General features: G+C 43.7%; 1 protein-coding gene across 1 annotated transcript in view; it reads left to right on the forward strand.

The window, feature by feature from the left end:
- Positions 1-5,071: 5,071 nt before the first annotated feature.
- The window catches only part of Slc9a2 (solute carrier family 9 member A2), an 83,340-nt gene continuing 71,722 nt past the window's right edge, over positions 5,072-16,689 (forward strand). The window contains exon 1 of the mRNA XM_021198239.2: positions 5,072-5,907. Within this exon, the coding sequence (XP_021053898.1) occupies positions 5,616-5,907 (292 nt within the window). The 5' untranslated portion in view covers positions 5,072-5,615. The remainder of the gene's footprint in view (positions 5,908-16,689) is intronic.

Here is a 16,689-nt window from a genome sequence, read left to right on the forward strand (position 1 = left end):
AGGAAGCATCCTTCCTGTCCTAGGGAACTTCACAGTACCTGGAAGGAGATGAGCCATGGGGAACCTGGGTTTGCCTTTCCATTGTTACATTGTATATGTACATATAACTACAATGTAACATAGTTTACATGTTACAGTCTTTCTCCAAGTCCCCCATTTTATGAAGGATGAGCAGAACACAGAGCAGCTTAGAGCTTGAATAACTGAAGTGATTTCTTTGGTTACCCACATGGCGCTTTGAGAATTCAGTGTGAAAATACCATTTTTACTTGTGAACGCAAGTCTGCTGAAGGCAGTTTCCATTAAGCCGTCATTTCTCTGTTGACTGAAAGACATAGCTTTGGTCAAAAAGAGAGGTGTGCAGTTAATTTTATTCACATTAATTAAAAGTTCACACAGTGGGAAAGCTTTAGATAAGACTGAGTTTCTGCTGACTTGTCCTCCATCTATTTATTTACTGTTTTATTCATGCATTTCTTTGTTAACACAGGATCTTACTATATAAAGTTAACCTTTAATGTGGCATCCTTGTTCCTCAGCTTATAGGTTTGCACCACCATCCCTCAGACTAAGTTTCCTAAAACAAACTTGAGGCTGAATGTGGTCCTACCCACCTATCATTCCAGCAGTCCTGAGAATGAGAGAGGGAAATCATGAGTTCTAAGCCAGCCTAGGGTACATAGAAACATACTGTCTTCAAAGATGGAAAAGGATTTAAACACACACACACACACACACACACACACACACACACACACACACACACTAAGTGTTAACTATGACTGAGAAATTATTACCAGCCACAATATGGGTATCAGTTTTTGCAGATAAAGATTTTGAATCGAAAGATCATTACAAAGCTCAAGGTTACATGTTAGATTATGTACATTTCAAAGAAAGGACTTTAAAATATGACCATTTCACAAATGTGAATAGCGTGATGTCTTAACATGTCAATATCATCAGGGTTTGTGGAGAGCATGGTGGGACAGGTCAAATGTTTATTTAAAAATCTGTAACATAAAACCCTGCAAAATCTATAGTGTTTTTAAATGCCGATAAGAGTGTACAAGTGGAAAATTGACCCGATGTCAAGGATCGCTGTGACCACACAAACATACTAAACAACACTTTACATTCGTTCGAGTGTCCCCAACAATGGGTGGAGGAATTCCAAACCCCAGAGCTTCTAGTCTTAGGTATTGTGGAATGCAGAGCCCAAGCCAGCATTGTCTAGTGGAGTCATTCTCAGGTTCCTGCCCAGCAACCTAGCTCAGGTGGAGCTGGCTTAGTAGACTTACACTAGGACTGTCCTGTAAAGAGAGCACTGGCGCCCTGCTGTGGCACCAGGGGGCCACTACCACTCTCAAGCAATCCGCATCCCATTCATCATTCATCTCAATGATAGTGATGGATGACATACTCGGCCCGCTGGAATTCTTGCAAAGAGTGATTTGTACAGTTGGTAGGGTATGGAGTCCCAGGCTGTTTCTTCTCATGGAAGAACCAGGTACCCAACCCTTCCCTAACCCAAACTCTGGATGGCTGTTATCCTAGGCCTCCTCCAGAGGTTGCTGAAGCAGAGGCTGGGGTATGAAACTAATTTTTTGTTGTTCTTTTTGTTGTTGTTGTTGTTTTAGTGTTCAATAATGGCTCTAATCTTAACACTATTATTTTGATGTGCATCTTTTCTCTTATAATAATTTAGGATTATTTTCCTAGATGCTTTCTCTTATATCTAGAAACTATACTAAATGCCTTGCCAGTCTTCATCTTTAAATAGTCCCGGACCGCTGGCCTGCTTGAAGGCAGTAGGAGTGATTCTTGTCAATGGTCTCCACTCACTGCACCGATGTTCTAACAGACCACTAGAGGTGAAGAGGTGATGGAGTCAGAGCATCACTGAGAAGAACTGTAAGCACTTTGGTGTTACTTGAGGAAAAAGAGTCTCAAACCTGTAATTATAATTCCTGGAAATATCTAGAGTTCTTCCAGTGCGGTTGGATCCTCACAACGTCTTGGTAGGGAAGGATGGAGACACAAAGCCCTCAGCATGAGTCAGAAAGCATTAGATAGAAACGTGTCCTGGGATGCCAGAGAGACCGTGTGTCTATCTCCAGTATGAGAGGGCCCACCGCGAGGAAGAACTGAGGCCTCAAGGCTTCCTGTCAAACCATGCCTGTATTGATCCGGCACGCGTGTGGTAATCTCATGTTCCTCACCCTGTGCCTGGAACCGAGTGTAAATTGCGTCAAGCAGCTCAACCCCCTGTCAACACATTTACGAGAGCCATGTAGTGTGGGAAAATACAGTGATCAATCTCTGCGAAGTTACAAGAGATATAGCTAAAGGCGTTAAAGCAGGTGTGGGGTAAGACGTCGTGAAGTCAGTCTGAGCTGAGTCCTCAAAAAAAAAAAAGACTCAGCAAAGTGTGAGGCACTGCTCCTTTGTACCAGTAAGAGAATGAGCAAAGGTCCTGAAGGAGGAGCAGTGAGACCGTTCATAGAGCATGGGGGTTAGAGAAGGGGAGTGGGAGGAAGAAACCCAGGTCACTGGGAAAATCATTGGAAGATTGTGGTCTTTCTAAAATTCTGTGGGTACAGCTGAAAGCAGAGGTCTCAGGGGCTGGGGTCCTCCACAGGACCCTTTGGAGAAATGGCCAAGCCAATGGTAACATAGGTGCCACACTAACTTTCCTCACTGTGTCAAACACCATACCAAGGGAAAGGATAAAGGATTAGAGGTTTGTTTTAGCCTTCGGTGAGGAGCATTTAGTCCAGGGTTGGTTGATGCCATTGCTTTGTGGCCTGTGACCAAGCAGCAGCCCACAAGACAGAGAAATCTACATACCTCATGGTGACCGGGAAGTGACAGAGATAGTCCAGGGCCCCAAAATGCTCTTCAAGGTTTTGCCCTCAGTGACCTAACTTCTTATCCTTAGGGACCACAGCCATATAACACCACTCCTCTTAGTGACCAGCTTTTAATATATGGAACACTGAGACAGATTTAAGATGTAAGCATAACAAGATACATGCAATTCTTTCTTTATCTGTTCTGGGTAAAAGATGAGTGTGTGTGTGTGGTGCATGATTAAAGTTCATAGGACAGGCTCAGGTGTTTGTTGGTCCTCACCTTGTCCCTTGTTTGAAAGGGGTCTATTCTTGTTCGCTTCTCTCTGGCCTGGGAGCTCCTGGGGATTCTCCTGTCTTAGTTCTTTCTCCAGAGGCACACTGGGCTCACAACGTGTGCTACTACACATGGATTCTGGTATTCAAACTCAGGTCTACACGCTGGCTCTACATGGGCTGAGCCATTCCCCAGCCCCAGAAGGTTGCTCTTTAACTCCCCTCTTTCACCCACAAGACCGAATAAAAAGATTTTTCCCAAGTATTACGAAAACCGATTAGTCTTTGCAGTAGCAGAGATTTACAAAGGACAGTGACTCCAGCATCTGTGACCTGTGTAGATACTCTAGACAGTGGTGTGGAATGTCATTTATCCTATGATGCACAGTCGTCCTCAACATCCCATGCCTAGGAATAACTAACTGTCTGACTGTGTGTTTGGCCCCTGTGGCATCACCACACTCCAGAAACTGGCTGCTTACTCTCCGCAGAACTTCATCCTATTAGGAGGTATGCTTTTAAACAACCCCTAAAAATATTCTTCATTGTTCTATGTGATAAATAATCTCTAGAATTGGTAGTGTGGGGTGGAACCAGCTTTAGCAAGGTCAGGCCTTGGGTGTGGATACCTTCTAGAACTTTAATCTAGAAGGGTGTTCGTGAGTATGCAGGGCTTCACCTGTAAAACAGATACAGTTTCTCCCTCCCAACTTCGGTATTTGTGGTAACCAAAAATTCAAGTGAAAGTGCTTTCCCAACGCCTCTTCTGGAGAAAAAGGCAATTCAAGAAAGAAAGCATTTAGTTAACAAGTCCTTTCTTAGAAACGGGGTGAGGGATCTCCGTTGATATGCAAATGCCCAGCAGGGAAGAAAAGGGTTGAGCTCTGCCTGTTTCAGTAAATCTTTACAAGGAAACAAATATCTTCACAGCCAGTTCCACTTCAAAGCTGGAAAACTGATATATCAACAGCGACATTCTGTGCCGGTTCTGTATCAACCCTGAGACTCATTCCACTTCGGGCTAGAATGGTTCCTGCCTTTTCTAGGCTCAAAGGTTCCTTGCTTGCCTCTACTCAGATGGCCTCAGCTGACTGACATCTCACAGATTCTGTTAGAACTTTCTGTGTCAGACTGAGGGGTGTGTAAACAAGAGACGGAACCATGTGGAAAAGATAAGAGTTTTATTTTATAAGTTTAGGGGAAACCGTGTGGGTTAACTGGGAGGCAGATGGCTTGCTTTTGGTTCCTTTCAGTTTCTCACCGTGAGGGCACCGGGACAGTGGGATCACAGGCAGGGCACCTGGCAAGGCCCCTGCGGAAGGTCGGGCTCAGGAGAAGGGCCAGTTGGCGCTGGGAGAATCCCGCTTTTCCAAACCGCAGCCCGTCCTGTAATTAGCCGAACAAGTCCTTCTAAGCTAGGCAAATCACTAGTTTTCCACGAAATAGTTATGTTTCTGATGTCCTCAGACAGATTCACCTCGAAGCCTAAAAACAGAGACTTTTTCTTCCCCAAAGCTGGGGGAGGGAAGAAAAGTGGAGTGCACACTGTTACAAGGAGTGGAAAAGCGGAAAGACAAGGGCTCTGGGAGAGCGTGGGAGCGCTGAGTTCTCAACCGGGAGTTTCGATGCGCAGAGAACAGGCTGTGTTCAAGGTGCTTTGCTCCCGAGGGGAGCGAAGCGCGGCTCTTCCTTCTCATCTTTCCGAGGACCCGAGCGACTCGCCTCGGTGAGTCGGTCTCTGCAGACCCGGCAGTGGCGAAGGCTCCCCAGTTCCGCCGCGCCCGGCGTCGCTTCCCTGCCCGAGCCCGCGGCGCCTCCTCGCGTGCCAGCGCCCCGGGGTGTCTCCTTGCAGGAGCCTGCGGGGGGAGGGGGCAGGGCGCGACGCGTGGGTCGCGTCGGTCCCAGCCCTGATGGACGGCCGACGCTGCCTCCGGGGCGGGGACAGCTCAGGCCACCGTGAGCACCGCGCACCTAGTGCACCCACAGCTCCCGGGCTCCCAGGGACAGCGGCTCTTGGTCCGCGGTGCGGGCTAGAGAACGGCGCGACCTTCGCCCCCGCGTCGACTGTGGGTTGCGGCAGGTGCGCGTCGCACCGGGTCCCCGCGTCCTCCCGCCCCGCCACCGGGGCGCCCCGCCCGCCCCGCCCCGCCCCCGTCCCCGTCCCCGCCCGCCCTCGGGCCGCCCCGGCAGGGCCTGTAGCTGCCAGGCATGGGAGGGCGGCCGGCGGCGGAGGGCGGCTAAGCGCGGCTGAGCGCGGCCGAGGGACCGCGCAGTGGCCTCCTGTCGCTGCGTGCTCCCCTCCGGGCCCTGCGAGGTTCACACCCACCGAGCTTGTTGGCGACAGGGAGCCCCGATCCCGTGGAGGCGGTGGTGTGGTACTCTCGCAGTCCCTTTGAGTTAGTAGTGCTGTCCCCCACACCGGGATGCGCTGAGGGAACCCAGATTCCTACACCGGCGTCCTCTGCTGCGCTCATAGCCGCCGACCCCATGGGCCCCCGGGGCACCGCGCACAGCGTGCGGGCGCCACTGTCTCTGCTGCTGCTGCTGCTGCTGTCTCTGCAGGTGGCAGTGCCGGCGGGCGCGCTGGCCGAGACCCTGCTGGACGCACCCAGGGCCAGGGGTGCCAGCTCCAACCCGCCAAGTCCTGCCAGTGTGGTGGCCCCTGGAACGACACCGTTCGAGGAAAGTCGGTTGCCCGTGTTCACCCTGGATTACCCCCACGTGCAAATCCCTTTCGAGATCACTTTGTGGATCCTACTGGCCTCCTTGGCCAAGATTGGTAAGGAACTGTACCCGTGGGTTGGGGCGGGGACGATCAGACTGGGGATCCTGGTGGGTGACTCGCCAAGTAGGCAAGTAGTTGGTCTCAGATAGTGGCCAGCTCCTCCTGCACCAAGGCAGCCTTGGACAGACAGATTAGCTCCTGTGGTTGAAAGATCTCCTGTTCTTAATCCGACGCTGGCCTTGGAAAGCTGGGAAAGACTGGCCCATAGCATAGAGACCCACTGTGAACTTCTGCTTTGAGTGTCAAGTTTGACAGCTCTGCTAAAGTTGAGGAAGACCTGCTTGCTGAGCGAGGCAGAACTTAGCTAGATTGTATATCATCTACAAGTAGAGAGGAGAGCTGAAATCGGCAAGATCTTGGATGGGAGAGGGTGCTTTGGCAGGACACAGACCATCCTCATGTCCCTGACTGATGAGGTGCTTAAACTGGGACCCCTAAATGCTTGCCTCTACAATACCTCTCTAGAAAGCCTTTTCTTCTTTAGAGGTAACTGGAACCAGGGAGACCAGCTATTCACAAATAATTAACCCATCCCCAAGCTCACCCCGTTTTCTCATCTGTTAGCCTGATCACTCCATCATAGGGCACGCTCATAATTTTACTCTGTATGTAGTATTAAAGCACATTCACTATCGCTGTACTGTTCAAAACATATGAGGTCAGAAGAACGTGGTGTTTTCTATGCTTTTGCATTCACCTTGTGGGATGCAGCTTTCCGTACATCTCGGCCTTTCTAGGGAACCTTTCTGATGATCAGGGAGAGGCACTGATGGTCACAACAAAGGAAATACTCCTCGACAGTAGAGCAAACTCAATATGGCTGTGGAGAGATGCAGGGGTCACATCCTGGCCAGACATATACAGACTGTTTTCAAGGATGACTGGAGTCTGGTCAGGGTGAGCTGTTCACCAGAAACAGCATTCTAGAGAAAAACAAAAAGCGTGACTGGAAAAGGGGTGGGTCTAAGCAGGTGGCAGGGATGGTTTGTAAGAGGCTAGAACTTGCAAGCTAAGCCTGGCATTGACTTCCGAGGTTAGATTAAATCTATTAGCCTGTAATGGTGGTAAGCAAAAGTGTCCTACGCTACATAATGACTCTGCAGTCTGGAATTGCTGGCTCTGGCATGACTGACTAGCTGCGCATGTTTTAATTCCATCTGAGCAATGGTATAAGGGACATGGACTTCCCTATCAAGCAAACAGCCACATAAGCTCATGGTCTCTAATAATAGCCTGAGATGCTCTCTCTTTGCATCATCCCCCACAGCATCCCTGCCCTGTAGGGATGTGCAGCTCCCTAGGGAGCATGGCCTTAGGGATGTGAATACACTCCCACCCGAGAGAGGTGGAAACCAAAGCTGGAAAGTCCATACTATGACCAACAAAGTTAGACCCACCAAATGCACAAAGGTAGCTTGCCTCTGGATCCCTGCCTGTGCCTGAGTCAGAGCCCCAGGAGGGCTGCATTTGTGACTTTTCCCATTACTGCTTTTTCTGCTCTGACACCTTCTTCTGTTCTTCACCTCTGATTATTTTAATCAGATTAATTACACTAATAACAGCCGCTAGTGGGCACTTAAGTTCATTATCCCTCATTTTCACAGCCTTTATCCTGGGTAGATATGATGGCCCTGTTTTGGGGAGGAGGAAGCTGGGACATGAGGAAGCTTTGCTGGTGGGTGGAGAGACCCAGTTCTAGGCAGGAGGAAGGCCTGATGCCTCATCTTTGGTCCTCCCTGAAAGAGTGTTCTGGAGTAAGGATTAGAGGAGAGTGGCTTTGTCCCTTAATCCGGGTTGTCAAGGCGGGCATGCTGCTGGTGACAATGGCCACGGTGCCCCAGAGAGCCACAGTGCTAGGTGGCCCATTTTTTGCTGTCTCTGTGCTTCTTGCCTTCTGTTTTAATCCCTGAGCTCTTGTTCTCTTGGGTGGCCTTTGGGAGTCCTCTCAACCCAGCTGTGGTATTCCAGTCATCTTAATGGACACCATCATCCTAACTATGTGGAACTTGATTAAAAATGTCCATGCTTGTGTGAGTCAAAGTTTGCATACAGGCACCTTCACATCTCTGTTAACCATGGTCTTAGTCCTCTTCTGTTTCACAGGCCACCATGCCCTCACAACGCCAGATTTGACCAAAGTTATAATACATTGCACATGTATCCTCCCACTCCATTTGCTTTCCTTGGATTCTGTAATTCTCTGGCCACTGGGGCAGGGCAGAGAGGACAGCACTCCATTCTTGTCTCTTTCTCGGAGAGAGGTTCAAGTCGACAGGTGTTGGCTCCCCGATGTAAAGGGAAAGAAATCAATCTTAGAACAGAAAGTGGAATTTTCAAGTTAAAAAGGAAATCTGTTGTTTGGAGTCTTTGCTATTTTCTTCCTATTTTGCAACCCAGCCTTCTCTTGCTTCCTTGGCTGCTCCTGAAGGGATGTACAAATACCCTGATATACTGAAGTCTCCTTTCCACATACCCTCAAGTCTTTCTCCAGCATCACCCTGCTCCCCCAGCCCCCAGACCCTCCACTTTCTCTTTAGCTTTGAGCAAGCCTGCCCAGGTACTGAAGAACAACTTCACAGGCCAGGAAAATAAGTTCTGAAACAGAAGCCATGGAGCTTTGTGCTTAATCTTTACATTTTATGTATCAAATATAGTTTATGCACTTACCTATCTCCAAGACCAAAATATCCATGCAGAATTAGAACTAAAAAAACCATTCACGTTGTAACTGCTCAGCTTCAGCATATATAATGTCATTTCTAACTGTATATAAGTTCATTATGCTGTATAGACTTTGGGTCTGGTTAATGTCAGTAAATGATGCTTTTATTTATTTGCAAGATTTGATTTTTAATAGCAAGGTTTATTTCAAAATTAAATAGGTTCTGGTTTAGCTTTTGTGTTTGAAAACCTTTGTTTGGGAGTGGTTAACTTACACAGGTAGCTTAAGTTGCTCACATTTGTGAAAGGTGATGGAGTTCAACATGCATGGAGAATGGGCAACACAAATGCCAGCTCATATAGAAACTGTGGTTTCTGTTTGGGGCATTTTAAAGGAAGTACCTGGTGTGCTAGGACTTACCTGCTCAGAGAACAGGGAGAAATATTCCCAGTGATTAATCTAAACAAGGATGAACAGGTTGCACCTAAGAACATTTGTAGGAGGTTTAAATACCAGTGGTGAACTTAGAATGGCTATCTAGATTGCATTGCTTCAGGTCTTGGAAGTATTCTTACAAATCAGAAAGCACACTTGTTCGTCTTGTTCTACAAAAGGCCTAAGTCAACTTATCCTCTCCTTGCTTTATCTGGTGATTGGGGGAAAAGTCAACATCCTCATTATTTGGCTAGAGATGTAGTTCTGCAGTTATAAAATGTCCTGCAAGCCTGATTGTAGAATTGATGAGATGGGTGTATGTAGAACAGTTTAGCTGAATAAAAAAATGCTCAGTGATGTTAGCCTACCTTGGAGCAAAGCACTTCCTCACCTTTTCCTTAGGACCTCTTGTCTGTACACTCTAGGGTCTCACAGTGCATGCGTCTCTCGCAATGCATTGATTCTTTTAATAAAAAGAATTTCTGTACAAATGTGTGCAGAAAACTCCACATACTTTGCCTACGGAATCTTATGTGCAAGGATATAGCTCTAAGCTGACCTTAAGAGGCATCGAGAGAAAGACGTTGAGATCCCGTGCTTACCATTGTCTGCTTTGCTTTCTCTCATGAACTGGGCCATTGAGGGCTGCACTTGCCCTAACCTGAGTGAACGTGGCTGTATATTCTACGTCTGCTCAAGGTTCAGGGATAGAGCACTGTCTCTAACCTTTAAAGTAACTGAACTCTGGTCTTTGTTCCAGAATTCCTTGTATGCCCCTCTACAGCACTGGCGTCTCACTGAGGGTGCTTTATTTGCTGTTGGTACCTGGGTGGGCACATTGTATTATTATTATTATTATTATTATTATTATTATTATTATTATTATTATTATTATTATTGCTGTTTTTGAAAGGCAAAACATTTGGCTCATGAAGATGTCTGTTCTAGGCTTTAGGCTGCCTTGAGTTTAAAACATGAGTCTCAAAAGTTGTGTATGTTCTTGAATTTAGAGATCCTTATCTCTGAAAAACATGTCTCCTCGCACGTGCCTTATGCTTCATCTAGTTTGTCCCAAGCTCATGTGTCTTCTAGAGAGGGGCAGGATGGAGTTCCTGGTCTTTGCATCTCATTTTGTACATAACATGTGCCTGCCACCATGTGCTCAGACCTAATAATGCCTACAGAATGGTCCAGGTTCTTTCTCTTGAGAGCACCACATATGTTCAGGGTCACCCACATGTTCTCAGTCTGAAAAAGGAAGGCACAGAATGGTCCAGGTTCTTTTCTCTTGAGAGCACCACATGTGTTCAGTGTCACCCACATGTTCTCAGTCTGAAAAAGGAAGGCAGTAGATTTTTCGTTTCTTTCTAAAGATGAATTCAAGCATCATAAAGATGATGTCAGAACATTAGAGTCACAGTGTTCTCATCTTTACAATAACAGCAGGTTTTTATTTTTTTAGGGGGGGGGTTGGTTTGTTTTGTCAATTGAAAATCTTACTGCTTATCAACTTTAACAAGGATAATTTTATTTACCATTATTGAGGTGCTTAGTTCTTGTAGAATTTTCATGTGTTTCGAAGCCCCCAAAACACACACACACACACACACACACACACACACACACACACACACACACACCACATGTTTTCTTTGTAGGGCTATAAAAACTTACCTCTAAGTTTGGTAGTTTTGTTATATGGATAGATTAGATTTTGGTTGATGATTCTGTTTTAATATCTATAGTCATAGTGCTATTTTGTTTATCTGTATATTTTTTTAAGTCAGTTTTGAGTCACGTATATGTTTATATAATTTGAACTTTTACTGTTGCTTAGAGAATGATTTTTTTAAGAGACCTTAAAGTTCTCCTTCTGTATTCATATGCCCCTTTTATTCTTAATGGCTTTATTCTTGTCTTTTATCATCTTGATCAAAATTATTTTTTCTCTTGTATTTTTTTTTTTAAATCACTCTTGCTTACAGGTCTCCAGCTTTACAGCCTTTGCTTATACTCTTGTGGTTTTCTTTGGCTTATCTGTTTAGTCATTAAACTGAAAGCTTAGGTCATCTGCTATTGGGTTTTTTTTTTTTCAAAATTATGGCAGTTTCCACCTCACAAGGGTAAATAATCCCCCCCAAACTGCTAATAATGGAATGCACAACTACTGTTATCATAACTATGTATCAAACACATGCATTTTCTGACCATCTGAGCTATAAATTAACATGTACTTGTGCTAAAATGACCAAATAATATGGGCAAAATAACTTTCTTACCTTAGTTTTTGGAACTCCTAGTTGACTTGTCTTCATTCTCTCTAAAATATAAGAGTTTTCTTGAACTCATCAAAGCTAGGATATGTTTGTTGTACTTTTAAGTAAATGTCACAAACAAGACTGATGTATGGTACTTTATATTTATATGTATTAATCTTCATTACAAATAAAACATAATTCAGAATTTATTCATATCACTGGATCATATCACAACATGCTTAGCCTCTAAAGTCAAAGAAATATCTTAGAAAGTAAAATTATTAAATATAAATCTCCCTACCAGCTGTCATGCTTCAAAAGGGTGCTTCCTAGCATGGTGGTGATACACACACTAAGAGAAACACTCCTTTCTGACCTACTTCAGGCCTGCTGTCATCTTTGATATACATACATTCACTGTCATCTTCCCACATTAAAAAAATCATAATGACAAACACATTGAGACTGTTTTATCCACGATTTATTTCATTTGTTTATTAGATGTATTAGATTTCTTCACTTTATTTTATGTGTGAGTGTTTTGTCTGCCTGTATGTATGTGTGCCGTGTGAGTCCTGGTACCTGTGGAGGTCAGAAGAAGGCACTGGACCTCCTGAACAAGTCTCCTAGTTGCTAATCTCTGTGTGCATGCTGGGAATCAAACCCACATCCTCTTCAAGTAAACCAAGCCCTCTTAACCACCGAGCCATCCCTCTGGCCCCACAGCTGCATTTTATTTTGATTTTTAAATTCATACAACATTAATTACATTTTGATTGGAATGGTAAGCTGATGACTTCTATGATAGTCTCAATTGTTGTGTTTTGTGTGAGTTAGTGAAGGGCTGTTTTAAAAATCAGATTTTTTTTTCCTATGTGAACGTGAGAAGAGCATAGAAAGTAAAAGTATTAGTGCCATGTGCTGTGCTCATACCCAGGCATGTATGTGTATACACACACACACACACACACACACACACACACAGAGAGAGAGAGAGAGAGAGAGAGAGAGAGGTATACATTGTGGCATTAAATTCTTCAATACTGTTACTGTGTTTTGGCTACATTATCAGTTCTGACTTGTGTAGAATTGGCCACTAAGAAGGGCTATTTGTAATTCTGTTAAACTTTGACTTTATCTGGCTTATCTCCATATCTTAGGTGTATACTGACTTAATATTATTCCATCTGAGTTCCTATTTTACAGCTTTCTTTGTGGTTAAATTTGATATTTTGTATCATTGCTGTTACTCAAAATAGAAATTACTTTTGTAATCCTTTTTCTGTAGAGATGTTGTCATATCCATATTGCTCGCCCACATCTCCTATATGTTTCTAGGAAATCAGCCATATCATTTTTATTTAAATGTGTTTCATTAAACCCCACATAACTGGGTTTTCTGTCTTTAAAAATAGAAATCTCTGCAGTTTAAAACAGAAATGTTACTACATTTATTGCAGTGATTTATTGGGGCTCATTTTGATCTGTGCTTTTACTCAATGTCTTTCTTTTATTTTCCCCCCAATATTTTGACTTTGCAGCATCTTCCTTATTTATCAAATGCATTACTGCCCCATCTCCTCCCTGACCTTCCTCTATTCTTCCCGCTCGGTCAAACACAGCATTTGCTGCTTCCATTGTTGTTATTCGCCTGTTCCCAAAGATGCTTGAGCGTTATACATTTTTAAAATCCTATTTCTAAGTTCAAATTATTTGATAAGGTTTCTATAGGTAAAGTTTGTTTAGATTGATAAATGTGTTGAGCATGCTCTCTTTATGGTCACTTCCACCTCTTACTTTTATATAATTTCCCTTCTCCATGCATACATTCTTCAGTGAATACTTCAGGGATAGCCTTGACCTTTAGCGTTGTCCAAGCCATTTCTCTTGGAGGCATGGGTTTTACCCAGGGCTTTGTAAGTTCTAGACAAGTGCTCTTCCATTGAGCTCTGTCCCAACCCTTTGAAAATGTCATTAATTTGCTTATAGTCTGCAATGAAAATTAAACTGAATATAGGGTTTTGAGTTATTTTCATCAGATAGATGTCATTGCTTTCTGCCTTCTCTCCTTTGGGCCATTGTGTTACCTGAACTTCAGCCGTGTGTGTGTGTGTGTGTGTGTGTGTATGTATGTATGTATGTATGTGTATGCATGCACAAATGTATGTGTGAGTGTGTGTTTGTATGCTGTATGTTTGTGTTCATGAGTGTGCATGTGTGTATGCATGCATGCATGTATGTGTTTGTGTGTGTGTATACGTGTATGTGGTGTATGTTTGTGTATGTGTACATGAGTGTGCATGTGTGTATGCAGGCATGCATGTGCGAGTATGTGCATGCGTGTATATATGTGCATGTGTGTGTATATGTATGTATGCATACACATGTATATGTGTGTGTGTGTGTGTGTGGTGTGTGTGTGTGTGTGTGTGTGTGTGTGGTGTATATGTGTGTGTGTGATTATTTCTGATATTCAGCTGCTGTCTCACTGTGTCCTTCAGGGTTTATGTGATTTTTTTTCTCCCATAGAATTTATGACACGCCTTAAAATTTTTTGTTTTCTGTTTTCCCTTCACCGTCATTTATTTTTGTATTTCACTGATCTTTTTGTTTCCAACTTGCCATACTGTTCACAGTGCACTTCTAATTGATAGTGTACTTGCTAGGCTTTTAATCTTAATTGCATGTTCATTTCAACATTTCTGGTCCCTTTTCATGTCTGTCTGCCTTTGGCTCGCGCTGTTTTGAAGCTGCTTAATTTTCATTCTTCCTGTTGTTTTTATTTGTTTACATTCATGTTGTAGATTACATCAGCATTCTGGTTTTTTCTTCCTAATTTCAGGGTGTAAATTCTCACATTGGACCAAATCCCCAGAACTTCCCTTTTGGATATTTATGTCTTATTTGGATATTTATGTCTTATTTGGATATTTATGTCTTATTTTGGCTTTTTTTTTTTTTTTTACTGTGAGCTTAGCTTCACCAGGGGATGTTTATTTGGTTGAGTCTGTGGACCTTCTAACTTGTTCATACAAAATGGTTCTCGGCATTTTGTTTTGGTAGTGGGTTTCAGTGTGTATTTCCCAGTCGGTGTTCTTGTATGGATGAAGTGAGTTCTCTTTCTGTCACAGCTAAGTTTCTTCCTGGCCCAGAGCCACAGAGAATTGTCCAGTTTCCTTTCCTTTTTCCCTGGCTACAGGCATTTATTTCTTTTCTTTCTATTTATTTATTTATTTATTTATTTATTTATTTATTTATTTAGGACAAAGTAGTTCCTTGAGAGTCAGGAATTTAGGCAAGAGTCCTTCCTCAACCAGTAAAGTCTTATTCCCTGTTTTCAGTAGATGTTAAAATATCAGGTCTCAGCACAGGGGACCTGGATGCAGCTCTGCCTGGAACTCCCCTGGCTTACTGTGACCTAAACACATACTGATATCTCCTGGGCATTATCTTCTATGTTGAGCCAGGTAACTAGGCATTGATAGTATAATTTGTACTGAGAAGAGGATCTGCTTACATCTATATTGTTTAAAATTATGATGATTGTTTATAAGAGGTTTTTAAAAAGAAATAGCCTTTTAAAAATGTAATTAATTGATTCACTAATTTGTGTGTGTGTGTGTGTGTGTGTGTGTGTGTGTACAAGTGTGTTTGAGTTGTATGTGTTGTGACAAGGTGCATGGTACATGTGTGGAGTTCAGAGGATGAGTTCACAGAGTCTCTTCTCGCCACCCATGTTTAAATGAGTTACAAGGACTCAGGATAATTAGATTTGCATCTTCAGGCAGCAAGTGCCTTCACCCCCACTGAGACATTTTGCCTTTACAGAAAGATTTTCATACATTGTTTAAAGTTAGTGACTAGGCTGTGATGGTCTCTCACTTTTAAGAAGAGAGACCTGTTCTTTTCTCACTCAAAACAGTTGGGCCTGCAGAATTGGATTTGTTGCCTTCATTTATATTTATATTTATATTTCCTTGCTTGTGTGAGCTGAAGACATGGCAGAGGAAAATATACCCTGAAGTACATTAGACATAGGGCTATCCCGTGCTATATTCCCATTCTAGTCTTAGATCTCGGGTGAATCATTACCTCCTTGGGTCCTCCATTTGATTGGTCCAAAGTGGGCCATATGTCTGTCCCTTATGCTTACTAGGTCTATTTGGACAACGTGAAGATACTGTGGATAACAAAGCTTTCACTTTTTAAGAAAGCAATAGGAATGGGAGCCAAGAGAAGTGTGTGTTTACTTTCTGAAATCGATGTGTGGCCATGGGCGGGTTACCGTCCTGAATGGCGCCTGCGCAACTCTGGCTTACTCACTTGCAATTAAGTCTTTTTAAAGTAGTGAGTCATAATTGAGGTGCTTCCTGAAGTAATTCCTTACTGCGTCTGTCACCCGTCATGGGCTTTATCATCTTCATGTATAAAGTTCACTCCTTGTTTGGAGGTGTCTTTATCTTCTTCCACCTCTCCGTTCATCCCCCAGACAGAGACAGACAAATGAATGCCATATTATTTCTTCATGTCGGGATATAGAAGCTTACACTGAAAAGAAAGGAAAGAAAGGCACGATTGCATTTGGAAATTTATACTGAAGGGTGGTTCAAGCTGTGTGGCTTGTTGGTAGATCATTCATTCATTCATTTGTCTAGCCATTAATAAGGACCTGGGTTTGATCTCTGTAGGAAACCACTTTAGAGATATGTACAGGTTTTCCTTTGTTGTTGTTGCTCTTGTTGTTTGAGTCTCATGTAATTCATGTGTCCTTGACTCTTCTTTAGAGACAAAGAACTCTATTCTCCTGTGTCTGCCTCCAGCTGGGATTACAGACATGTGCTACCACACCCTCACAAGATTTGCTTTTCCATGTAAAGTACCTCAGGCAACCACGGGGCCATGAAATAGCTCCATTCCCATATTTCTATGTCTCAGTCAGGGATAATTCTGCTACTCCCAATTCCTGAACTGGTTTCCCAGGATCCTGTGGCTGGAAAGCTGAGCACTATAGTGAGACTAGCCTTGTCTTTTCTTGCCCCAGTACAAGGAAGAAATGGATGAGAATCTCATAGTTTTGTTCATAAGATAATAATAGCTCAGCGGGACACAGCATTAGTTCAGCCAGCCATTGGCTACACGCTTACTTAAATGGTCACCGTGTTACTCAATTCTCATAATAGTGTAAAAATTTCATCCCAAGTTTCAAAAGACGGAAGAAAACATGAGGTTTAGGGAGTTTAACTACATTGCCCCAGACACCCCAGCTGGCAAGTGGTTGACCTGGGGCTACAATTAGTTCATCATTCTCTCTGTGTCGTGGTACCTGACCTCTTCCTGGAAGAAAAAGCATATGGAATTCCTGGTAGGTCTCTGTGTCTGCAGGGCCTGCTTCTGTGCAGAAACAATGGATCAGAAACACTA

The sequence above is a fragment of the Mus pahari genome, chromosome 5 (genome assembly GCF_900095145.1).
Source record: "Mus pahari chromosome 5, PAHARI_EIJ_v1.1, whole genome shotgun sequence".
In the NCBI taxonomy this organism is placed as follows: domain Eukaryota; kingdom Metazoa; phylum Chordata; class Mammalia; order Rodentia; family Muridae; genus Mus; species Mus pahari.